This window comes from Urocitellus parryii, chromosome 2 (assembly GCF_045843805.1).
Source record: "Urocitellus parryii isolate mUroPar1 chromosome 2, mUroPar1.hap1, whole genome shotgun sequence".
Taxonomy (NCBI): Eukaryota; Metazoa; Chordata; class Mammalia; order Rodentia; family Sciuridae; genus Urocitellus; species Urocitellus parryii.
Window position 1 is genome coordinate 14,546,545 of NC_135532.1, and position 26,378 is coordinate 14,572,922.

At 35.8% G+C, this 26,378-nt stretch overlaps 1 protein-coding gene across 1 annotated transcript in view; it reads left to right on the forward strand.

Moving 5' to 3' along the window:
* The window catches only part of Uggt2 (UDP-glucose glycoprotein glucosyltransferase 2), a 166,528-nt gene extending 141,352 nt beyond the window's left edge, over positions 1-25,176 (forward strand). The window contains exons 34-39 of the mRNA XM_026399575.2: positions 1,095-1,277; positions 2,598-2,758; positions 3,394-3,508; positions 11,121-11,237; positions 14,876-15,002; positions 24,712-25,176. Of these exons, the coding sequence (XP_026255360.2) occupies positions 1,095-1,277; positions 2,598-2,758; positions 3,394-3,508; positions 11,121-11,237; positions 14,876-15,002; positions 24,712-24,734 (726 nt within the window). The 3' untranslated portion in view covers positions 24,735-25,176. The remainder of the gene's footprint in view (positions 1-1,094; positions 1,278-2,597; positions 2,759-3,393; positions 3,509-11,120; positions 11,238-14,875; positions 15,003-24,711) is intronic.
* The last annotated feature ends 1,202 nt before the right edge of the window (positions 25,177-26,378 follow it).

The window sequence follows — 26,378 nt, forward strand, 5'->3', positions numbered from 1 at the left end:
GTTGCCCTATAGAGGATGTCAGTTTTTATCCTTTATGCTATATTTTACTGTACCTTTTCTATTTAGATACAAAAATGCATATTATTTTATTTTAGTTGCCTCTAGTACAGCAGCAGACTGTACAGGTTTGAAGGCTAGAAACAACAGACAATACCATCTAGGTTTATATAAGCAACCCTGTGACATTTGCCATGACATAGTCACCGATGACACATTTCTCAAAACATATCCTTATTGTTGACACAGAACTGTGCTGCTAATATGTGCAAAGACATTGAACCAGGTGTCAGATATTCTGACTATGGCAACCACCTTTTATGTGTAATTCCTGAATTAGTCATAAATCTCAAACATGGAACTTCTGAAGAGGATCTGATTTATCAATTTATAAATCATTTTGTACTTTTTTTTGCATTTCTCTGATCAACCAATGGGTTAGCTTAATTATAAACTGTGTGATACAAGAGTATTCACAGGCTTTTCTTTCTGAAGTCAGGTTATCTCCAGTCAGACATGAGCAGTGAAATTATAAAAACATTTATCTTAACATTAATAAACTTGCTCGTTAACATTGTCTCTTGCTTAATGAAAGTATATAGTTTTATGTATTTGTCACCATTTTCATATTTGTCATTAATAGATGGTGTTGCTCTGCTTCCTGCTAAACTACAACAAACACTTAGGATAACCAACTTGGAAGAGGGGTTTATTTGGGCTCACAGTTCTGGAGGTTTCAGTCCATGGTTATTTGGCCCTGTTGCTTTGGGCCTGTGGTAGCACTGAATGTCATAGCAGGAGCACGTGGTTGATGAGGCCTTTTCATGTTATGTTATGGGAAACAAAAAGGAGTCCCTTCAAGAACACACCCCAATGACCTAACTTCCTAGGCTCTACCTCCTAATGGTCCCACTACTTTTGAATAGTGCCATAGACTAGCAACCAGGACTTCCACTCATGGACCTTTGGGAGACACTTCCCAAAGAATTATTACTATGGTAATAGAATAATTTATAGAAGTAATATTTAGAAGTTTGTATAAAACTAAACTTCTTTCTCTTCCTCAAGTGTATATGATTTTGTGTGTATGTTTTTAGGAGATAATTCCTCATATGGCTATGGAGTATGGATTCCAATATGAACTGGTCCAATATAAGTGGCCCCGCTGGCTTCATCAGCAGACTGAAAAACAACGAATTATTTGGGGTTACAAAATTCTTTTCCTTGATGTCCTTTTTCCACTAGCAGTAGATAAAATTATTTTTGTTGACGCTGACCAGGTAATAAGATTGTTTTTTAGTAGTGAACAAGTTTCTTTTACACTTCTGCGTGAATATAAGGGGTTAATTTATGTTGCTCACGTTATTGTCTTTGTTGCCATGCTACATAAACATGTAAGTCATGATTGTAGTGCATTAGCAAAGTACCTATAATTGAAAAATAAGAGGTCAGAATTCCAAGTGAAAATTGAAGGAATTGCAAGAAGTACCATTTATTATTTAGGACATGACAGTTTTCTATCTGTAATAGTTTAAGTCTGGGAATAAAAATGAATATATTAATCATAAGACTAGTTAAATGAATTCCTACAAATATAAGCTGAATTTTTTAAATTAACTATTTTTTCTTCATGGAAAAGTTAACAGCAATGACAATCATCCGGTCATTTTTACATCTACAGTAGCATTCTTTGACATTAAACTAGTAACCAAATCCTCATCACTCTACTACTTAATGAAAATAATGCCTTGAATTTGCCCTCCCCATTAATGTTCTAAGCTTTAAAATTTATATCTAAAAATAATGACTTTCCCCTTTACTCTTTTCACTGCCTTTGTAATCATTAATTTGAAAAAAAAATTGGAAAACATAGAATTTCTAATAACAGTGATATATACATGTAAATGTAACATAAATGTTATATTTATGCATATTAATTCAAATTCATGTCCTCTATTAGAACAAAAGGAATATTTTAAAGTTCTATATTAGAATTTACTTATACTATACTTTCATTATACTAGTTTCCAAGTTGATAAATATGAACCATTGTAATTAAAACAAAAACGGGCAAATGTAGATGAAGAAGTAAGCATTTCTAAACATTAGCTGATACAATTCTTTCTCCAATCTTCCCCTAACATAAAGTAAAATAAAACAAAATCTAACATTTTCCTTAAAGCTATTTAAAATAATCAAATTTTTCTTTGATTCAAATTTATGATTTTTAACATAATGATATTTATTATAAAATTATTTTCAAATATTACTCCACACATTGAGAAACTGAGGCCTGTGTACTTGGGTAATATTTAAACCCTTCCCAAAATGTATCTTATGTTAAAAAAAAAAAACTTTCTTACAAATGATATAACATAGTATTCTTACTGGTAAGACTACTGTTTTATAGACTGAGAACATAAATTTCATGTTTCTTTTAACATGTAAGGACAGGAGAAATAAAACATTCAGTAAATTCACAGCAAGTGAAAGCAACTTGAGGAAAATGTATCGTGCTCTATAGCTATAGTAGGGTGATAATGATTGACAAATCCATAAAAAGGAAATATGTTATTTTACATTCTATTTTAATTACTTAGATAGTGAGACATGACCTAAAAGAACTCCGAGATTTTGATCTGGGTGGAGCTCCTTATGGGTACACTCCATTCTGTGATAGCCGCACTGACATGGATGGATATCGATTCTGGAAAACAGGATACTGGGCATCACATCTTGTGAGAAGGAAATACCATATCAGGTGAGAAAATTTAAATAAATGATGTGTTGAATTATAGCATTCACTTTTCTTAGAAATTATGATAATGATAACCAGTTACATAGTGCTTATTACATGCCAGGTAAAAAATAAGTGTCTTTACATATATTAACTCATAAAATCTTTGTATCAGGTTTTGTAACACTATTATTATCTCCATTTTATAGATTTGGAAACTAAAGCATTCAGCAGTTATGTAACTTGCCAGGCTACCCTTGCTAGTACATAGTTTAGCCAGTTAAACCCAAGTGATAGGGCTCAAGTATAATGCTCATAACCACTGTAGCACATTTAAGCTTGGTTTACCAAATACTTAAATAGTCATTTAAGTAACTATCTTCATAGCTGTTACTCTTTTGTAGGGCCATGAATTTTATGACAACTTGAAAATAACTTGTAGTAACTCTAGAACATAGGTCCTACTAGAACTATAACACCTTTCATACTCCATGGAAATAGTATTAGATATTGGGAGCAATTTTATGAAAGGACTTATTATTATTAGATCATAGGATGTTTGTAGTTAAATGAATAGCATAGCATCTCTGTAGACATTCACTGGGGAAAGTGCAATTACATAAGCAGCATAGGCTATCAAGAAATATTCACTTTTGCAGTGCCTTATACGTAGTGGATCTCAAGAAATTCAGGAGAATTGCAGCAGGTGACAGGCTTAGGGGCCAGTACCAAGCTCTCAGCCAAGATCCGAACAGTCTTTCAAATCTAGATCAGGTAAGTAAAATGTTAACAAAAATGTTTTAGTACATACATACACAGCTTAACATAATCATCATCATCTCAATGGCTTGCTGGCGTCACCTCTCACCCACTGCGTTCTGTCAAAAATGCCATGCGTCATTCCGACTCGGCTATGGCTCTCAGCAATCATCATTAAACTTACTCAGAGCTGGTGGTAGAGCACTTGCCTAGCATACATAAGACCCTGGCCCCAGCACCACATAAAAAAAAATACATATATCATACTTGGTTCCTCCCTGTGTGTATATGGCGGGGCAGCAGGGAGTGAACAAGACTTGAAGCAGGGATGCTTAACCACTGAACCACATCCCCAGCCTGGTTTTTTGGGGGTTTTTTTGTTTGTTTTTTTGAGACGGTCTCACTGAGAGCCTTGTGAAGTTGCTGAGGCTAGCTGTGAACTTGGCAATCCTCCTGATTCAGCCTCCACAGCTGCTGGGATTATAAGCATGGGTCACCAGACTTTGTTTATACTCGATTCTTTCATGTTCCCCTCCCATCCCCCATCTCAAAGACAAACTTGCTTCATGCAGTGTCCCTAGAAACACTTTTTGTCCTTCCTCGTAAACACCTTTTCCGCTTATCCCATGAGATTCTTCATTATTGCATCTGTTGCTTACCTGGTAAGTGCAAGACACTCTAAGACCTGAGATAACAGAAAACAAAAGGATTCTTAAGTACATGATGCTTTCATTTTAATTGTAAGATAAATTTTTTAAAAATATAATTAAAGGTAATCAGTATCCCAGAGGAAAAAATTAAAATAGGAAATGATGATAGTTCAGAATGGTGAAGGAGTTGGGGTTGTAGTTGTAAATTGGGCACCCATATATCCCTACAAAGGTGACATTTGAATGGATTTCAGATGGAGATGTAAAACTGACCATACAGATGATGTGACGATTCTGCACGGAGGGAATACCTAGTGCAAAATTTCTACGATGGGAATAGGTCTTTACATATTTGAGAAATAGCAAGGAAGGCCATTTAGCTATCCCTAAATGCCAAACCTGAAATAAAATTAGGGTGGAGAGGAGTATACCATGAGGGAAAAGGGTCCAGGTTATGTATAAAGCTTAGGCATATTCTTTAAAAATCTAGTAAATGAAAACTTAGATCAAAATATTAATGACTAGACCACACTGGTAAGGGACTAATTAAAATCATTCTTGAAAATTAGGAGAACTCCTAGTACTTACATATGCACATACAAAATAGGATCTTTTCAGTACTGCCAGTTAGTAGAAAACTGATTTAGGGTCCTTGGTAAACACCAATAACATGCCAAATTTAGATTATGATTACCACAATTTTTGTAATTTTTAGTTATTTTACCAGTAGATTATTTATTTATAAGTAATGTTTAGTCTTAACATATAATTAAAAGCTTGTGAATTTGACTATCATCTGCCTATACTAAAGAAAGGATTCATTTTTTAAGCTTTCCAAGAACTCTGTGTTCTCCTAATATTGCATCAGCATATTTGGGGGATCACTGCCCTTATTCTGATGCAGTTTCACTTTCAATCCCACCAATCCACTAAACACTTCTCACTAAAGTCTATTGTCTTTTTACTAGGTAAAAGTATACAGTGAACTCCTCTTTATTCTCATGTGCTTTCTTTACAACATGAATTTGTTGGCTGCCATAATACATACCAAAATTTCAAGGTTCTTCCCTGATATCTGTTCGTTTCCTATAGTAGTTGTGTTGGTGAACCACTACTTTTTCTGTGCTTTCCAAATAAATGTTGCTATGCTTTGAGTCTCAGCTTGGCCCATTTCTCATTCTGTACCAACTCTATTAGCAATCTTACCTTCATTCATCCTTTTAGTTTCCATCTTCCTACGAATAATTCCCAAATTTTATCTGTATCTTAGCTATCCCTAAATGCCAAACTCATATTTAAATCTACCAGCATCACCACATTAATGCCCCAAACTATCTCAAAGTTAATAACTCAAGTTCTTTCCTCTTCCATTACCTGCATCAGCAAATACCACTTAGCTGCCTATCACAGGTTGTATTTCTCAGGAAACAAACTGACTAAAATGGAAACTAGTTTGCAAAAGGTTTACTAGGAAGTGCTCTAAGGACCAGCAAGTTCAGGGCAAGGAGTGAAATAGAATTGGTAAGATTCTCCAAATTCAAGGACTTGGATGAGTGATCCCTAGGGAGCTCTGAAGCTGTGATGGTCTTTCTGAGGTGACAATGCACAAAGGTGGGCAAGGAACCCTTGTATTTATTTCTTCACATCAACAAATCATTGTATATAGGCTTTCCCAGGAAAAGGTTTGACCTTGGTGAGACAACTCTTCCCCCAGTGGTAGTTCTTAATGATAACTGACAGTTGAAAGTTGTCGGCCAGCAGCTAGTAGAAGTTTTCAGACTTGAATGGAGATGTGGGTGCTACATCATAGCATCTGTTATAGTGCACACTGTTCTATGTGAATCTACCTCTTTGAATAAATTCAACAGAAAACTTAAGAATGAAGTTAGTGGGACAACTTCAACTTGTATATCTGGAGCTGATTTGTAGCCCATACTTAGACCCATTGTCTCTGCTCTCCATTCTGGATTCCCTTAACATAATGAATCGCAAAGTGGTTCTGGATTACTTGGTTGTGGAGGTTGTGGGGATAATAAGCACAACCTCCTTAAAAGAATCCCTGGGGATGATAAGAAGGGTCTTATCACCTTACTTTGTTCCCTTGGACCTGTGTAATTCTTATGAATGGTAACAGCACTATATGATGGTTGTTGATGTAGAATATAATGCTGCATATGCAGAATGGCACCTTACCCTTGCAAAGTACTATCATCAAGATAGCACCTCTGGTGTCTTCAATAGACTGTTCAATTGCTCTTTCAGGCCAGCATCTTCTGTGTGGTATCATAGTGTGATAGGATTGTGAAATCTCATGGTCATATGCTCTCTGCCATGATATCTTTGCTGTGAATTTGGTCTCTTAATCTAATACAATATTATATCGAACCCTGTGTCAGTGGATGACTCCTTAAGCTCTTGGATAATGAAAGCACAGAAAGCAAACCCATACACAAAATATGTATATAGTTCAGTTCAGAAGAATTATGCTCTTTCAGGGCTGAAGGGGTCCAATGTAGTTAATTTGCCACCAAACTGCTGATTGATCTTTAAACTGCTGATTGATCTTTTCAAAGTATACATTCAGTATTAGACCAGTATTGGTCTAATCTCTTGGCAGTTGTAAGAGTTAGATCAGACTTGATGGGCCCATGCACGGTCTCCATCTCTGCTGTCATTCTACTCCATGCATGTGCCTATTGTGCCATTGAAGTAGCCAGGGACCAAGTCTAGCAGACATCAGCAGACTATCGTTTTGTCTGGTTTGTCATTTAGTGCAGCATCTCTATTGAGTGCTTTCTGGTGATGTTAAAGGTTCAGTACCCAAAGATTCATCCATAAACCTCCACTCCAGAATTCCTTTTCCTTAATCTTTCATTATTTGTCTTTCTGAGCCTCTTTACCATGACATTGGTAAATGTTACATCATTTACTATTTCAAGTGAATTCTGATTACATTCCGACTGTAGGCTACTTTTCTTTCTGTGCAAATCAAATGATGAAGAGTGTCATGTGAAGCAGTTAAAATAGTGCTTAAATATAAACTCATATTACTAAGTACCTCTTTTTTAAAAAAGAAAAAATGTCTGAAATAAATTAGAAACTTAAGAGGAAAAGAAAAATTAAAACCAAAGTAAGGTCTCTGCTAATGGAGTAAGACGAGAAAAGCAAATATGGACTAGAAAGAAAGAAATGATCATGTCTAGTAAGTGACGTTACCTTCTATGTGGAAAACCCAAAAGAACCATCAACAAAAACCTTGGAGTGATAAGGAATGATAACTCAGAAACAAGATAGTAAGTTAATATACCAAGGTGAAATCACTTTCCCATGTCATCAATAAACAAGTGGATTTGAAATTTAAAACAATAGCATTCACAATAGCATTTAAAAAGTGAAATACTTTCTCTGCATCTATTGATGATCATTTTTTTGCATGTATTGAAAATCATTCGACAAAATACAGCACTCCTTCATGTTCAAAACACTAGAAAAACAAGGGATAATAGGAACATATCTCAGCATTGTAAAAGTTATCTATGCTAAGCCCCAGGCCAACATCATTCTAAATGGAGAAAAATTGAAAGCATTTCCTCTAAAAACTGGAACAAGACAGGGATGCCCTCTTTCCCCACTTCTGTTTAACATAGTTCTTGAAACTCTAGCCAGAACAGTTAGATGGAAAAAATGAAAGGAATGTAGATAGGAAAAGAACTCAAACTATCATTGTCTGCCAACAACATGATTCTATACTTGGAGGATTCAAAAAATTCCACCAGAAAACTTCTAGAAGTAGAAAATAAATACAGCAAAGTAGTAGGATATAAAATCAGCACCCATAAATCAAATGCATTTCTGTATATCACTGATGAATCCTCTGAAAGAGAAATTAGGAAAACTACCCAATTAACATTAGCCTCAAAAAATAAAATACTTGGGAATCAACAAAAGAGGTGAAAGTTCTCTACAATGAAAACTACAGTACACTAAGAAAAGAAATTAAAAGAAGACCTTAGAAGATGGAAAGATCTCCCTTGTTCTTGGATAGGCAGAATTAATATTGTCAAAATGACCATACTACAAAAAGTACTATAGAGATTTGATTCTATTCCAGTCAAAATCACAATGACATTCCTCATAGAAATAGAAAAGGCAGTCATGAAATTCATCTGGAAAAATAAGAGACCTAGAATAGCTAAAGCAATCCTCAGCAAGAAGAATGAAGCAGGTGGCATGACTATACCAGACCTTAAACAATACTACAGAGCAACAGTAACAAAAACAGCATGGTATTGGCACCACAACAGACTGGTAAACCAATGGTACAGAATAGAAGACACAGAGACTAACCCACATAATTACAGTTATATTAGAGGCATCAAAAACATACATTGGAGAAAAGATAGCCTCTTCAACAAAAGGTGCCTAGAAAACTGGAAATCCATATGCAACAAAATGAAATTAAACCCCTATCTCGCACCATGCACAAAACTCAAAGTGGATCAAGGACCTAGGAATTAAACCAGAGAACCTGTGTCTAATAGAATAAAAAGTAGGCCCAAATCTCCATCATGTCAAATTAGATCCCTTACTTCCTTAACAAGACTCCTATAACACAAGAATTAAAGTCAATAATTAATATGATGGATTCAAACTAAAAAGCTTCTTAGAAAAAGAAACAATCAGTGAGGTAAATAGAGAGCCTATAGCTTGGGAGCACATTTTTACCACTTGCACATCAGAGGGAACACGAATCTCTAGGGTATATAAAGAACTCGAAAGGCTAAACTCCAAAAAAACAACCCAATCAATAAATGGGCCAAGGACCTGAACAGACACTTCTCAGAAGATACACAATCAATTAACAAATACATGAAAAAGTGTTCAGCATCTCTAGTAATTAGAGAAATGCAAATCAAAACTACTGTAAGATTTCATCTCACTCCAGTCAGAATGGCACTTATTAAGAATACAAACAACCATAAGTGTTGGCAAGGATGTGGGGGAAAAGGCACATTCTTATACTGCTGGTGGGACTACAATCTGGAAAGTGGTATGGAGATTCCTTAGAAAACTTGTAATGGAACCACCATTTGACCCAGCTATCCCACTCTTCGGTCTATACCCACAGGACTTAAAAACAGCATACTACAGGGACATAGCCATATCAATGTTTAGAGCAGCACAATTCACAGTAGCTAAATTGTGGAACCAATTTAGATGCCCTTTAGTAGATGAATGGATAAAGAAACTGGTATATATACACAATGGAATATTACTCAGCATTAAAAGAGAATAAAATCATGGCATTTGCAGGTAAATGGATGGAGTTGGAGAATACAATGCTAAGTGAAGTTAGCCAATCCCAAAAAACTAAAGGCCAAATGTTTTGTCAGATATGTGGATGCTGATCCGTAATGGGGATGGGGATGGAAAATGAAAGGAATGGAGGAACTTTAGATAGGGCAAAGGGGATGGAAGGGAAGTGAAGGGACGGGGATAAAAAAGACAGTGGAATGAGATGGACATCGTTACATGTATGAAGACACAAATGGTGTGACTCAACTTTGTGTACAACTAGAGACATGAAAAATTGTGCTCTGTATGTGTAGTGTTAATTGAAATGCCTTCTGCTGTCATGTATAATTAATTAGAATAAATAAGACAAAAATTAAGCTTTTTAAAGACTTTACTTTTTAGAGCTGTTAGGTTTACATAAAAATTATACAGAAGTTAGAGAATTCCCATATTTCTGGACTCTATTGTCTGTTTTTCTATTCTTTCAGATATCACACTGTCTGGATTACTGTAGCTTTTTGAAAAAATTATTTTTATTCTAAAATACATGATAGCAGAATGCATTTTGGTTCATTTTACACAAATGGAGCATAGCTTTTCATTTCTCTGGTAATATACAATGTAGAGTTGCACTGTATGTGGCAGTCATACATGTGTCTAGGGTAATGATGTCCGTCTCATGTAGCTTTTATAGTAAGCCTTCAAAAGCAGTAATGAATAAATTTCTCATGCTAATGTAAATGGCATAGTGGGTTTCTTATTTCAAATTCCAGTTATTCATTTCTGATGTATATAAGAGTAGTTGACTTTTATGTATTAACTTTGTGTCTTATAACCATGCTATAATTGCTTATTAGTTTCAGGAGATTTTTTCACTGATGCTTGAGATTTTCTACATAAACAGTACTGTTAGTTGCAAATAACAGCACTTTTATTTCTTTTTAATCTGTATATCTTTTATTTCATTTTCGTACTGTATTTGCTAGGACTATATCATGTTTAATCAGAGTGTTGGAAGAGGAACCCTAAAATTGTAAATCCTAATTAGAGCTTATAAAAGACAGCTAATGCAGGTACCTGCATGCCATTGGCTATGGAATGTGAACATCTGGGGAAAGAAACAACTGTCTCTACTGAAGTGTCCCTTAGTCTCTCCAGAGTTCTCTAACTTATTAGTCTCATTTGTCAAACATCCTTGAACCCATGTGCCAGCAGTCTTTCTTAAAAAAAAAAAAAAAAAAAAAAAATCCTGAGCATGCAGAAAGGAATATATTCATGGGCATTGTTTCCAACAGGGAGATGAAAGGTCACCTCAGAATCAGGAGAATGTGGTAGTGACCAACATAAACACCAATAGCAGGCACATGTGAATAGTTTACTTTTGACATTCCAAAGCAGATCAAGATACTGAGGCTGTCCACTGGGGGAATATGAAGTGGTGGATTTCAGGGCCTCCCTTCTGGGATGAAGCCTTAAGGGGTTGTGGATATAGTTCCAGTGCATATGTTCATTCATAGGACACAAGAATATTGGATCAAATTAGGCATTTAGGGCTTAAAAATATGGAGATACCTCAAATTGACATGTTTTTATGATCTGTTTGTAGTCTAAATGATATCTTCAGCTTCTTTCCTTCTGACTCTAATTTGTATACCTCTGATTAAATCATTTTTTTTCTATAGGATCTTCCTAACAATATGATTTACCAAGTTGCCATCAAGTCTCTTCCTCAAGATTGGCTATGGTGTGAAACCTGGTGTGATGATGAATCCAAACAAAGAGCCAAAACTATAGATCTGGTGAGTGTCTGTTTACATTTATATATAAGTAGATGGGGAAGTGTTCAAAAGAGAAATATTTTGTTTTACAAATGGATGGCACATATATTACCTCTTTTTCTGCTGCTCAGTTTGCTTTGCATTTTTCTTAGGTTAGCAAGTAGAGGGCTGTGTTGGGGGAACCCCCAAGACCACCCTCAGGTTTGCTAATTCAGAAGGAAGAACTCAGAGGATGCAAAATATACTGTACTCATTGGCTATAGGTCATTGCACCGAAAGGATAGAAAGCACAGTCAGCAAAGGGAAAAGGCATGTAGGGCGAAGACAAAGTCAGATGCAGATCCTGTCTCTCTCTCTCTCTCTCTCTCTCTCAAGTCACACAAGACAAGCTTAAAAACTCAAAGTCTTAAATTTTGCAGCATATATGAAGTGTTGCCTCCAAAAGATGCTTATTAGAAACACAGTTCCCATGGCTTTTCTGGGGAACTTGTCACCATGCAATCACCCTCTGCCTGGCACACGCCAAAATTATCAACTCCCAGAAGAAAAGCAAGTGTTTGGCATAAACCACATTTGCACAGTTTAGGCACAATGAGCCACTCTTATTAGGGAATGTGAGACCTGTCTGAAACCTGAGTTCTTAGATGCCAGTCAAGGGACAACTTCACAAGCAGGCCTATCTAAGAATAGTGGTAACAGTTTTGCTGTGGAACATCTTTTCTACTTAGGGTCTTTTGAAAGGAGGACCATGAGCTAACTGAAGATGTTTATAAATCGGCTATATCATCTTAACAATCCTCACATCAGTTCTCTCATCGGTATTCTCCCCAAAGGAGATTACCAAGATAATTTTGTCTATTGAAATTATCTTACACTTGTCTTTTTCTATAGTCCTTCCTTATTTTTCAGAGATTATTTCTTAGATTTACATTTTAAGCTACACAGCATAGTTATGCTTTCCTAAACACAAAATATTTGAAGCCAATTTGTTTTTCCAATGCCTAGAACATACATTCCAATACTGTAAGATAATACAATTATTTCTCTGACCATAATATTGTTAATGAAAGTGCTTGAGTATAAAATAATTATTTACAAGGTCTTCCTTGAAGAATGAACTACAAAAACATAGCATTTTTACTATTTTGAACAAAATAAGGGAGGACCATAAGGTCCTGGGACATTTACCCAGATATATGTAGATCCATAGATTATTTTTAAAAAGTAGCAAACCACCATGGTCGAATGCAGTCAGAGGTGGTAGAATATAATAGAAACAAATAAAATTGCCTTGTTAAGAGGGAAGCAAGAGAATTTTATGAAGCAAAGTCAAGAACATTACTGAATATAAGTATTAAGATGTTAAGGTTGTATTGTGAAGATAAGGTTGTGTCTGATGTGTTAGTGCCACAGGTCTCCCTGAGATCTTCAGTACTTGGTTTAACATGAGCTACTATAGCAAACCCCAAAACTTCTGTGGGGTCACACTTATGTAGCCAATCTAAGTAAGCATCCCTGTCAGCAAGTAGCTTCCCTGTGCTCTGGCCGTGACTCGGGGACCACTCCCCATCAACCTATGCCTTTTTCATCTTCTCAGCTCTTGTCACCATCTCTGTTCCTCTGAGGCCACTCCTTCCAGTACAACAGCCAGTTGCACTTATGGCTTTGGAGCACTTAAAATTGTTGCTAGTCTGAATTGAGGTGTGCTATAAAGGTGTAAATAATACACATCAGAGTTTGAAGACTCAGTGTAATGAAAAGAATACTAAAATATGTCATCAGCTATTTTTATATTGATTACATGTTGACTAATTGCATTTTGGGTATATTAAGTTAAAGTATACTATCAAATTTTATTTTACCTATTCATTTTATATTTTATAAATGGCTACTAGAAAATATTCAGTGGCTAACCTGGTTTCCATCATACCTCTATTGGATAGTGCTGATCTGGAGAAAAGTAAATAGGAGTGTAGAAAACATGTCCTGAATCTTAAAGTCCTGGATTCTTAATAGGTGTTGGTCACACTTCCAAATTTTAATGTAAACAAGCTGAAAAAGTTTCATTCATGAATGGATATCTACCTCCTAGCAATAGTGCTGCACAGAAAACGAAGGGTGTCATACATTTTGATGTTCAGAAAACCACCTCTCTCTCAAACACTTAAAATGGAAGAGTGAGCTATTCTTGGGGAAAAAAAGTTAAGGGAATGCAGAAAAATCATAAGGAAATGGCCTGGAAGTGAGTAAAAGAGCATGATTAATGGTATTGAAGGTGGAAAGGAATGTTGGGCTGCTGTCTCATTTTTTAATCCAGGTTTGTTAGTCTTAGCATTTGGGGCTAGATAATGCTTGCCTGTTCTATCTGTTGTGTAATATTCAGCAGCATCCCCTGACCATTACCCACTAGATGGCAATAGTACCCCACTTCCCCTCAGTAATGACAACTAAAATTCCCAGACCTTGCCAAAGTTTCCTCCTGAAGGATATGATTCCCTACTTAGAACCACTGATAAAGAGGATAGAAAACACAAATGCCAACCCACACACGTATTGTAGTGCACAACACACACAACCTAAAGAAAACAGTGTTTTTATTTTAGTAGTTGCTTTCACGTTAAAAAGAAGGTAGTCCCATAACTTTTACTTTATAGAAAATGTTGCCTGTGAAGTTATCTTCTGTAAAGAAGATCCCATTTCCATTTGCTTTTGAAATATATCACTCTAAGGAAAATTAAAAAAAAAACACAGTGTAATTAACTGAATATATTTGACAGCAAGCTTGTGGCTGATGACTAATAGCTTTCCCCTTGGCAGTAAGAGAAAAGCCAATTGAGAAAGTGTCACATAGAAACTAGCTTCAAGACACTTTCTGTATTAATGAGTTGTACATAGCAGATGGGCTGCCTTTGTAACTTGATGAAGTTGTCTTTTCTCTCTCAGTAAGCATTAACTACATTCTTCACATTGCTCAAGCCAAAGGTACTGGGGTCATAAGTTTAATGCCTCTCTTTTCTCACTGCTTATTCAGCACATGAGGACATCCTTCAGCTGTGCCTTCAGAAGTAACCAACATCAGATCCTTATCAACCTCATCCCATAACTTTTTCCTTTTAACCTTTTTTTAATTAAAAAAATAAACACTTGATAGTGGGACCGAGTAGTTTAAATTGATGGTATATCAGCAAACACTGGAGATTGTTATTTTAGTTTCTTTTGGGGGTGAAGAAATGAAGACTGACCCCTGCCACATTCCTTTACAGTATGGTATGCAATTTAGATCTTTCATTAAAGCATTATAAAGAATTGTTTGACACTCTTCTTATGAACCAACAAATTGTCTTTCAATTTTTTTTAAGTTTCTGATTGAGTACTTGTATTAAGCAATTATTACTTATATAGGGGTGTGTGTGTGTGTATATGTAAATATATATATATATATATATATATATATATATATATATATATATATAATTTGTCATTTCATTTAATCCTACCTATATTAAATTTCTAGTGTTCAAGTTCTGAGTAGGGCTCTGCTTTTTGTAAGATATATTTTGTTTGCCCTAGTAAAATAGAAGTGTTGCCAAGTATTTCCTTTATGTTTATTTACTAAAAAGCATGGTTCTTCACTAACAAAATTTTATTTAAACTTTTAGTGCAATAATCCCAAAACAAAAGAACCAAAACTAAAAGCTGCTGCCAGGATTGTCCCAGAATGGATAGAATATGATACAGAGATACGACAATTACTGGATAATCTTGAAAATAAGAAGAAAAGTGCAAGTAAGTCATCACCTTGCAATGATATCTGAACCATATTACACTGACGAGATGAGAATATTGAAGATTACAGACAGTATTGAGATTGTTCTTAATTACATTCTCAAGTGATTCAGTTTTTATTTTAAAATGTCTGTACAAAAGGGGCCAGGGTTGTGGCTCAGTAGTAGAGCACTTGCCTAGCATGCGTGAGGCACTGAGTTCAATCCCTGGCACCACAAGCAAATAAATAAAATAAAGGTATGTGTGCATTTAAAAAAAAAAAAAAAAGTCTGCATAATGATTAAGAATTTCATTTTTATTTAAAAATGGATATGTTATCCCCCAAGGATCTTCAATTTATACCTCTATATAGCCAAGTAGTATATTAGTCTCCTGATACAGAGGTGAAAAATAAGTGTTGTCTTTATGATTACGCTGAATTTGCCAGCCATGGTGGCACATACCTGTAATCTTAGCAGCTTAGGAGGCTGAGGCAGGAGGATCACAAGTTCAAAGCCAGCCCCAGCAAAAGTAAGATGCTAGGCAATTCAATGAGACCCTTTCTCTATAAGTAAAATACAAAATAGGGCATGGGATGTGGCTCAGTGGTCAAGTACCAACTCAGGTTCAATCACTGGTACCCAAAAGAGGAAAAAAAAAATTATACTGAATTTCCCAAATGTGAAAATCCAAAGTAGTAAGAGCTTTAGGTAGCTCAATAAAAACATTACCTCGTGTCTTCTAATTAATCTTTATTATTTCTCTGGTTTTAGTAATCTTAGTTGTGGTTTGAAGAGTGACCTGGTTTGGGTTAGATTTGCTTACATTTCTTAGTATTTGAAAAGTTGTTTTTGCCTTGGCATTTTATCACCTTATAAAAGCTTCAACAAATACATGTGCACTTCTATGTTCATTTCACCTTAAGTTATACAAATTGTTGTCATTTAATTGTTCATAATACTCTTATAATTTTTTTCTGTAAAATATGTAGTAATGTCCCCATTTTTGTTTCTGACTTTTGGTAATGTCTTTTTTTTTTTTCATAATGAGTGTAGCTACAGGTTTGTCAATTTTGTTAATCTTTTCCAAGAACCAACATTTAGTTTTGTTGGTTTTCTCTAGTATTTCTAGAGAAATACTTCTTTATTAAGTTTATTTATTTTATGGTACTGGTGATTGAACCCAGGGTCTGGTGGTGCTAGGCAAGCTCTCTAGTACTGAGCTATTGCTCCATCTCTGTTATTTATCTTGATGTCATTGTTTGTAACAATCTCTATCACTACTCTCTTTGCATCTCATCAGTTTTGTTTCCTAAAGACTCATCTCTCTCTGGCCTTTGACATTTTTTTCATTGTACTTTTGGAGTTTTGAAAAATAATCATTCCATTTTTTCTGTTCTCTTTCCAGAATTCTAATTAGTTGAATTTTTTTAACCTCTTGAATTAATCCTCTACATTATTGATTCACTTTTTATTGTGGTAGAAAAAATATAGAATATGAAATTTACCATCTTAACCATTTAAAAAGTATACAATTCACTAATGCTAAATATGTTCACATTGTATTGAGACATATCTCCATGATATTTTTCATTTTGTTAATCTAAAACTATATCTGTTAAAAAACATTTTCCCTTTTCCCCTTATCCCCAACCTCTGATAACCACCACTCTACTTTGTCTCTATGCATTTGACTACTCTAGAACCTCATATTAGGTGGAATCATACAGTATTTGTTTTATTGTTGCTGACATTTCATTTAGCACAATGTCCTCAGGCCCTTTCTGATTTTAGTAAAAGTATTTTCTTTCCTTCTAATCATCTTTTTTTCCCCCCTTGTAGTTCTGGGGATCAAACCCGGGCATCATACATGCAAGGCATGCTCTTTACCACTGAGCTGCACCTCCAGCCCTCCTTCCATTTAAAGGCTTAGTAGTATTACATTTTATGTGTATGCCATATTTTGTTTATCCATTCAGCCATCAGTAGGTGTTTGGTCTACTGTTAACTGCAGTGAATATGAATGTGCAAATATCTTTTGGAGACCCTGCTTTCAGTTCTTTTACATACCTACCCAGAAATGGGACTGCTAAGCGCATGATAATTCTACTTTTAAATTTGATGAGTCCCCAATAGCGTTTTCCATAGTGGTTTGCAACATTTATGATCCTACCAACAGTGCATTAGAGTTCCAGTTTCTCTACATTCTCACAGTAATTGTACTGTTTTTTTTAAAATGGTTGCCTTCCTAATGAGTCGGAGATGAAAGTCTCATTGAGTTTTTGATATCCATTTTTCTGATGATCAGTGGTGTTGAACATCTTTTCATATACTTGTTGATCATTTGTATATCATCTTTAAATGTCTGAAAATCCTTGCCCATTTTTTAATCAGGTGTTTTAATTTTTTGTTGTTGAGTTGTATGAGTTTTTATATACATATATTCTAGATATTAACCCCTTATCAGACATTTGACTTGTAGGTATTTTTCTCCTTTGGTAGGTAGCCTTTTTGCATTCTATTGATTGTGCCCTTTGATGTAGTCTCACCTATTTTTCCTTTGTTTGCTTGCACTTTTGGTTTCGTATGTAAGAAGTCATTAACACATCTAATCTCATAAATCTTTTCCCTATGTTTTTTTCCCAGGAGTTTTATAGTTTCAGGTCTTACACTTTAAATGAATCAGTTTTAATTTTTTTGTGTATGGAGTAGATTAAGAGCCAAACTTCATTCTTTTTTTGTGGATATTTATTTTTATGTGGATATTTATTTTTCCTACCTGCTGTAGAGACTTATCAAATTTTCTCTTTGAGTGACCTTGGTATTTTTTTGAAGACAAGTCAATCATACATGCCAGGTTTTTTATTCCTGGGTGCTCTATCTCATTGGTCTACATATCTTTCTGTCTTTTTGCCAGTACCACATTGGGTTTTTCCCATATTTTTATTTAGCGTATTACAACACAGGGATTTGTTGTTACATATTTGTACATTCACATAATATGACAATATAACTTGGCTAATATTATTTCCCAGTATTTTTTTCCTTCCCTGCTTCCTACCCCCTGAGTCCATTTTCTCTAACTCTAGTGATCTCCCTTCAGTTTTCAAGAGATTCTTCCCCATATGCCTTTCTTTTTGGTTTTCTTCTATAGCTTCCATATAGATAAGAAAACATACAACCCTGACTTTCTGAGCTTGATTTTTTTTTTCATTTAACATAAGACAGACACCTGATTTCATAGTTTGACTATTATGAATTGTGCTGTTATAAACTTGGGTTTGCATGTATCACTATAGTATGCTGACTTTAATGGCTGGGTCATACGGTACTTCCATTTCTACTTTTTTGAGGAACTTCCATACTGATTTCCATTGTACTAATTTACAATCTCACAAATAGTAGAAATCCATTTCTTCACATTGTCTCCAATATTTTTTATTATTTATATTCTTGGTGGCTGCCTTTCTGACTGGAGTAAAACTAAGTTTTTTAATAACTAGCTTTTATTTGCATTTACCTAGGTGCTAAAGATGTTGAATACTTTTTAATAAATTTGTTAGACATTTGCATTTCTTTAGAGAAGTACCTGTTTAATTAATTTGCCTTCTTATTAATTGGATTTTTTTTTTTTGGTGTTTGAGTTCTTTATTCTGGATATTAATCCTCTTTTAGAATAAAAGCTAGAAAAGATTTTTCTCCCATTCTGTAAGTTCTCGCCCCACATTCTTGTTTCTTTTGCCATGCAGAAGCTTTTTAATTTGATGTCATCCCATTTATTAATTCTTGGTATTATTTCCTGAGCTTTAGGACATATTCCTATTGAGAAAGTCATTGCCTGTGTCCGTATGTTGGAGTTACTTTTCTTTTAGAAGTTATATAGTTTCTGGTATATTTCATAGGTCTTGATGCATTTTGAGTCGACTTTTGTGCAAGGTGAGAGAAAAGGGTATAGTCTCATTCATCTACATATGGTTAATCAGTTTTCCCAGCACCATTTGTTTTAAAGGATATAATTTCTCCAGTGTATCTTTTTGGAACTTTTGTCAAGGATCAGATGACTATAGATGGGCAGATTTGTCTCTTTGTCTTCTTCTTTGTCTCTTTGTTTTTCAGGATTGGCTTATTTCACTTAGCATGATATTCTCCAACTCCATTCATTTACTGGCAAATGCCATAATTTCATTCTTCTTTAAAACTGAGTAATATTCCATTGAATATACTCTTGGTCTTCGAGTCTGTTTTTATGCCAGTTTCATGTAGTTTTTGTTACTGTAGCTCTGCATTATAATTTGAAGTCTACTTTGAAGAAGGCTACATGAAGAGCTGTGAAAGTGAATTAAGCTGTTGTTGGATGAAATAGTCTAAAGATTTAAGTCTATTTGGTTTATAATGTATTTCAGATCTGAAGAGTCTTTGCTGACTTTATTTCTAGATGACCTATCTATTGGTGAGAGACTTGTATTGAAATCACCCAGTATTATTGTACTGGATAAGTCAAGTAGTTTCTGTTTTATGTAATTAGGTACATGAATATTCTGGGCATAAATAATTTACTCTCATTATATCTTCTTGAATTGTTTCCTTTATCACTTGAATTGACCTTGTCACTAATTAATTTTGGCTTGAAGTCTGACTTGTCAGATATGAGAGCAGCTACTACTCCTCATTTTTTGATCCATTTGCATAGTATATCAGTTGTTATTTTTTCACTTTCAGTCTGTGGCTGTCTGCCTGTTAAGTGAGTCTCTTGAAAACAACATATAGTTAGGTCTTATATTTTTCATCCATTCTGCAAGCCTATGTCTTTTAATTGGAAAGTTGACACTGTGTGCAATCAGTGTTTTTATGGAGAGATGTTATTAATTTCTGCTATTTCAATTTATCCCTAATGTTTACTTTGGTCCTGTTTTTCATTTGCTTATTTTAAAACTCTAGGGCATGTTTTTTATTTCTTCTGTGTGTAGTATTTCTTGAACTTTTTTCTGTAGTGCCAGTTTTGTATTCATGAATTCTTTGATTCTGAAGGATAGCTTCTCTGGATATAGCAATCTTGGTTGACAGTTATTTTTTTTAAGGGCTTGGATCACATTATTCTAAGCCCTCCAGCATATTAGAGTTTTTGCTGAGAAATTGGAAGTAATTCTTATTGTCTACCTCTAAATGTGACCTGACTTTTAAAATTTTTTAATTGTTTTAATTAGTTATACGTGACAGTAGAATGCATCTATGCATTTTGATACATCATACATGAATGTTAGAATGTTTAGAATGTTCAAAATATGAATAGAGAAAGAAGAAAAGATGTAGCAAGTAATGGCTATAAAGAAGGAGAGAAAAAAATAAGAGAAAAAAGAATAAGAGACTTTGGCAATTGCAGAGTGAGAAGAAAAAGAAGCAAGAGAAACATTCAAAAACAAAATCAAAATAAGCAATCCAAAACATAATCCACAAAAGACAAGACAGAAAAGTAATTTCTTTTTTAATTGTTTAAAAATGCTAAATAGGAGAAAAAAAGAAATATATATATCTTTTTTTTTTTCATAAACCAGTCAGCACATTAAGAACAAAAATGGGCTGGGGTTGTGGCTCAGTGGTAGAGCACTTGCCTAGCACATGCGAGGCCCTGGGTTTGATCAGCACCACATAAAAATAAATAAAGGTATTGTGTCCAACTACAGCTAAAAAATAAATATTAAAATAAGAACAACAATAATAGTAAAAAAGATTCTCATTTAAAAAATGAAGGAATTGTTTCCACTGAGGTAGTCAAAACTGTCAACAAGGATGGCTGATCACTTTCTGTCCCCGACTGTCCTATTTGTTTCTTCTGGGCTGTGTACTCTCTTGGGCAAGAGATGGGGGTTATTAAAGCCTTCCTCTTTTTGTGGTGGTCACCAGCTGGAGTATCCTAAAAAACTAGTTGAAATAGCTCTCAACTTTCCTTCTCACCAGTATAAGGTAGGATGGAATGTGAAGTACTGTTGATTGGAGTTTTGTCTACACAGACCAGATCCATGCACTTCCACAGTGGAACTGCTACAGAGTTCTAAGTGGGCACTTCTAGTGCTGGGGCTTAGCTCTGATCAGGCCTTTGAGACTTTGCTGGGTGGGTGTATCTGTTCTGGAAAGATCAGATCAACACATCCCTACTGCTGGGCAGCTGTCAACTGCTGATCTCAGGAGCCTCCTGAAATTTCTGCTTGTAGGGCTGGGGAGCCATCCCTCTACAGGCCCATGCCCATGCATGTGACCTACGTAGGCTTGGTGTATTCACACCTGCATGTTCAGTGTCCTGATCTGCTTCAGCTGGTTGCCTGAACCACCAGACTCAAAGAGAAAGCAAATTGCATTTCTCTTTGTATATCTGACTTGCTTCTCCCCGAGTACAGTTTTCTCTGTGCCTGTTCACGTCACATTCCACTATACTTGCATGATAGGCCATCTACCATGGCTGCTTTCTGGGACAGTATGGCATTGTTTGCCATGATCTTAAACACTCCCACAGCAGCAAGCTGCAGCATGGTCCCCTCATGACTGCCCCCCATCTCAGCTGTCCATTTGGCAATTAAGAAACACAGAGCACATTTCAAACACCAGTTCTCTGTGCAAGCTCTGGATCAGCCAAGTTCATGCTGCTTTTCTGTTCTACAGGTTTTTCCTTACCAAATTTGTACATTGTGTTTCTGTCTGTTGTACCAATTGCAACTGCCACACCTGGCTTGGCTCCAATGTACTCCTCCTTGTTCCTTATTCAATGAGCCCATTTTCTGAGTCTCTAAGAGACTCTGATTGTCTGATGCTAAATTTCAGTGAAATACCCTCTTTCACCCACCTCACTGAGAAGCAGGTCTCCTGCTTGAATCCCAAGCCATGGAACAGTAAGGAATACAGCCTTCCTGTAATCCACCATCTTAAATTACATCACACTGTTTTGATTATTTTAACTTTGCAACGTGGAAATTGGGAAGTACGAGTGTGCCAACTGCGTTTGTCTTTTTCACAATTGTTTTCAGTGTCCCAGGGACTTCATATGAATTTTAAGATGAGTTATTTTATATTTCTACAGAAAAATGTCACTGGGATTTTGATAAGCATTGCATTGAATCTGTAGATTGCCCTGGGTAGTACAAACGTTATAACAATAGTCTCAATCTGTGAGCATAGATGTCTTTCCATTTATTGCATCTTTCATTTCTTTTGGAAATTTGTAGTTTTTGGTGTGCAGATGTTTTACCTCCTTGATTAGATTTAACTTTGATCTTTTTGGTGCTGCTGTAAATAGAATTATTTTCTTAAATATTTTTTTAGTTGTCAATGGACCATTATTTATTATTATATGTGATGCCAAGAATCAAACCCAGTACCTCATGCATGCTAGGCAAGTGCTACACCAGTAAGCCACAACCCTAGCCAGAATTATTTTCTTTATCCTTTACATTATAAAGTATATATCTCTAGTATATTCTTTCCGTCTCTCTGTTTTTGGTAAATTATTTCACTTAATCTTCAACTTTTTAAAAAAGTTGGGTAAATATTTCTTAATTCTCAACAGATCTTTTCCCTGCTTGCTTCCTTTTAATTTCAGTTTTGTTCTGTTTTTATTGCTTCATTGGCTTATCTCTTGAAAATACTAACTAGCATTATTTTAGGTGTTGCTGTAGACCTCTAGGTTACTATGTTTCTTCAGGGTGAGCTTTTTGGTGAGTGAATCTTGGTCTTTTCTCCTTGTCATTTGTCTTCCTCAAATACTTGGAGATTCTTGGCTGCTTGTTTATGTTTAAGAATGAAAGATTAGATTGATAAAATATATAGCTACCTGTGGGAGTTCTGTGTTTGGGATTGGGGGTCTACAAACTTCGTGATTGTGACATGCTTGGTGACTAGGAAGTTTCTGTGCAAAGATATAGAATGCCCGACTGCTAGGATATACCTGGCTACTGGGAAACTCCTGTGCAAAAGCACAGGTTGCAAGGCTGCCATACAATGTCCTTCATGAGTTTACCCTGCTTCCCAGGCCTAGGATGCCCAGCCTCACCCTCTTGAGGTAATATAACTATGCAGGCACTATCTGGTCTCCATGGTAATGCCCCTGGAGGATAGGGACCCCATGTTTATTCTAACCTGGACCTTATCTCAGTTAGCTAACACTCAGGGTTAAAGAAATACTAATTAGAATGTAGTCATGGTAATGGTGGTATGTAACTTTTTTAAGTTAATAAACTAAGCAGGAGGGAGGAGCAAACACTTCACTTCTGCACTACTTCACTTCATTCTCTCTGCTCCATCCTGTCTGCCTGCTTGTGCTTTTAGTGTCTGTGCTTTGTGCGCCTCCTCACAGGTCTCCCTGTGCAGGTATTTCTCCATAGGTATTCATTACAGCTAGCATGGTTTCCTCTGTCATGGTTCAAATGTGTCTTTCTCAGTATGCTTCTTCCCTGAACTGGAGTGATACCTATAGGTGTGTCTAACAGGCTTCCCTCTAGGAGTGTGGACAAGGAACATACCAAAGCCCATCCCACACAACCACTCCAAGAACCCAGGTGAAGGCCTTTTACTCTAGGGCATCCACACCCACCCAGAAATACCTCTCCCTGTCTTCCTCTTCACCATCATCTTTCAAGAAAAAGTCTTCCACTTTTTAATCTTGGATTAAATACCGACTCTGTTTCTCCCTGCAGTGTGAGGGCTTGATGGGCACAGATTTCCCACCCAGTCCTTCAGTCCGTGGCTTTACCTACCTAACTCCTGATCCCCTAGTGTGCTCTGCTAGAAGGGCCTCCCAGGAAATCAGCTCATCATCTCAGCTGTTATATATCAGCATGCTTCTTCCGTTTCTAGAAATTCATTGATAACTCTGGCACTTACCTCATTATTGTCATCCCCTTTTATACTTATTATCTTTCCAATTGAATATAATGGAGAGAGAAATGTAGTCTGACACCTTGGAGAACAAAATGTGTTTAAATAATATTTGAATCAATTCCTGCCAGAAAATACCAATATGTACCTGTTGTGCAAGTTGAATAATTTGTTAGATTTTTTTTTTTCTTTGTACCAGGGATTGAACTCAGGGGCACTCAACCACTGTTTAGAGACAAGGTCTCAGTTGCTTAGCACCTCACTATCACTGAGGCTGGCTTTGAACTCGTGATCCTCCTGCCTCAGGGATTACAGATGTGCTCCACCATGCCTGGCAGGCAAGATCTATTTATCTTAAACTGGGGTTTTAATCCTATGATGTATTTATGTTATGGATTTTTTAAGTGTTTCTGGTTTTATTTCATAAAATAATGTTTGTGAACATATCTGGGTCTTAGAGATAACAAAGGTAAATAAGGCATGCCCCTTGTCTTCTAGGTGGTTAAAAAGACAAATAGTTATGATATAGTATAATGGGTACCAAGATGTACAAAGAGCTACTCTCATGTCAATGTAATGAATATATAGAAAAACTAGGGGGCTAGGGATGTGGCTCAAGTGGTAGCGCGCTCGCCTGGCATGCGTGTGGCCTGGGTTTGATCCTCAGCACCACATACCAACAAAGATGTTGTGTCCGCTGAAAACTAAAAAATAAATATTAAAAAAAAAAAGAAAAACTAAGACTAGGATTTTCAGTTAACACCAGTGCTAAGTTATATACACACATCCCCATCCCATTCCTTGATGAAATTTAAGCTAATTTAATATTTAAGGTTTCAAGAACTAAATAAACTTTCCTTCCCCCACAGTATTGGCACACGATGAGCTCTAGCACTGGAACAGGAAGAGGAAAGTACGAACAGAAATCTGCCACCTGCTGGGAAGTGTGGAACTACTGCTAAGACTATCAAGAAGTTTCTTTAATAAGTGACATTCTTCAGTTTTAAAAACTTTAATTATTTAAAATACTTAATGTATGGAATAAGTCTAAGTTATGTAGAAATGACCATTTATATATTTAAAACTGGATCGTTCCTTTTTCCTGATGGCCGAAACATTGGATTTCTGTCTGTTGAGTTTGGTGTTTTGCCAACTAACCTGGTAGAAGACATCTGACCAGCTGGTGTTTGTGGATGTTTGTCAAACCATCAAGATCCTTTTGTATTCCAGCTTTATGTGCATCCCTATTCCTATTCACAAAATGTATTAAAAATCAGAAAAATTATTTTTTCTAAGAAAAAGGACTCATGGTAATCTCTGAATAATAAAAGCAATTAAACCCATTTATATCTACTATTTTTTAAAATGGAATTTAATGTTACAGTATAATCATTTATTTTTCTTAAGCCCTATAAGGTTTTTATCCTAGACTTATTTATGTTGCTTTCTAATGCTTATAGTTTTATTTCATAAAATTACATTCATGGGCATATGTGTATGTATTCTTTTTTAAAAAGGACTGGATACTTCTATAAAAACTAAGTTATGGATATAAACAGTTTGTTTTCCTGTTTTAATGATAGGAAATGGATAAATAAGAATAGTAAATATTAAACTACCCAAATATTCTAGAATCATTGGATCTTGGGACTAGAAGATAGATATTTCAGATCATTTGAATCTCATTTCCTAATGTCTGATTCAGTAGGTCTGAAATGAATATAGGAAATCACAATTGTTTAAAAGGCTCTCCAAATGATTTGGTGAGTAAAGTTTAAGAAACATTTAATAGAGTTTAGTGGTTGCCCAATGTGCCAGCCACCATTTCCAGGGCTCTGTCACATAAAACCTCAGGTCATCTTGGAAACCTCCAGGACAGAGGAAAACTCTTTCTCTAGTCACAGGCCATTCCATCTTTGGATAGCTCTATACAGAGTTCCACAGTGAGCCCAGAAGCTCTCTGCTTACTCTTTTGAGCTCTTACAAACTGGACTAATCATTGAATATTTGAGCACAGCCCCTAGAGTATTTGAAAAATACCTGTTAGCTTTCTGTCACTGTGATGCCTGAGATAAACAACTTCAAGAAAGAAAGATTATTTGGTTCATGGTTTCAGAGGTTTCAGTCCATGGTTGCTGACCATGTTGCTTTGGGCCTGTGGCAGCATAGTATATCACAGTAGAACTGTATGATAAAGGAGGCCTGTTCACCTAATGGCTGCTAGAGAGCAAAGAGGAAGGAGCTGCACCCTACGTCACCTTCAAGGGCAGGCCCCAGCTGACCTAACTCCCTTCACTGGGCTTGAACTCCTGAAGGTTCCACCACTTCCCAGGAGTGTCAGAGGCTGGTTACCAAGCCTCTTAGCATATGGGCTTTTGGGGAACATTTAAGATTCAAACCAAGATAGTACCTTCCCCTAGCAGCTCTATTCATTCCTAATAAGAGAACACTTCCCTGCCCCTCTCCCCTTGTCACTTATTTCGTGCTTATGATAAAACAGTGCTCTAAGTGTGGCCAACTCTGGTAGAACTGTTTT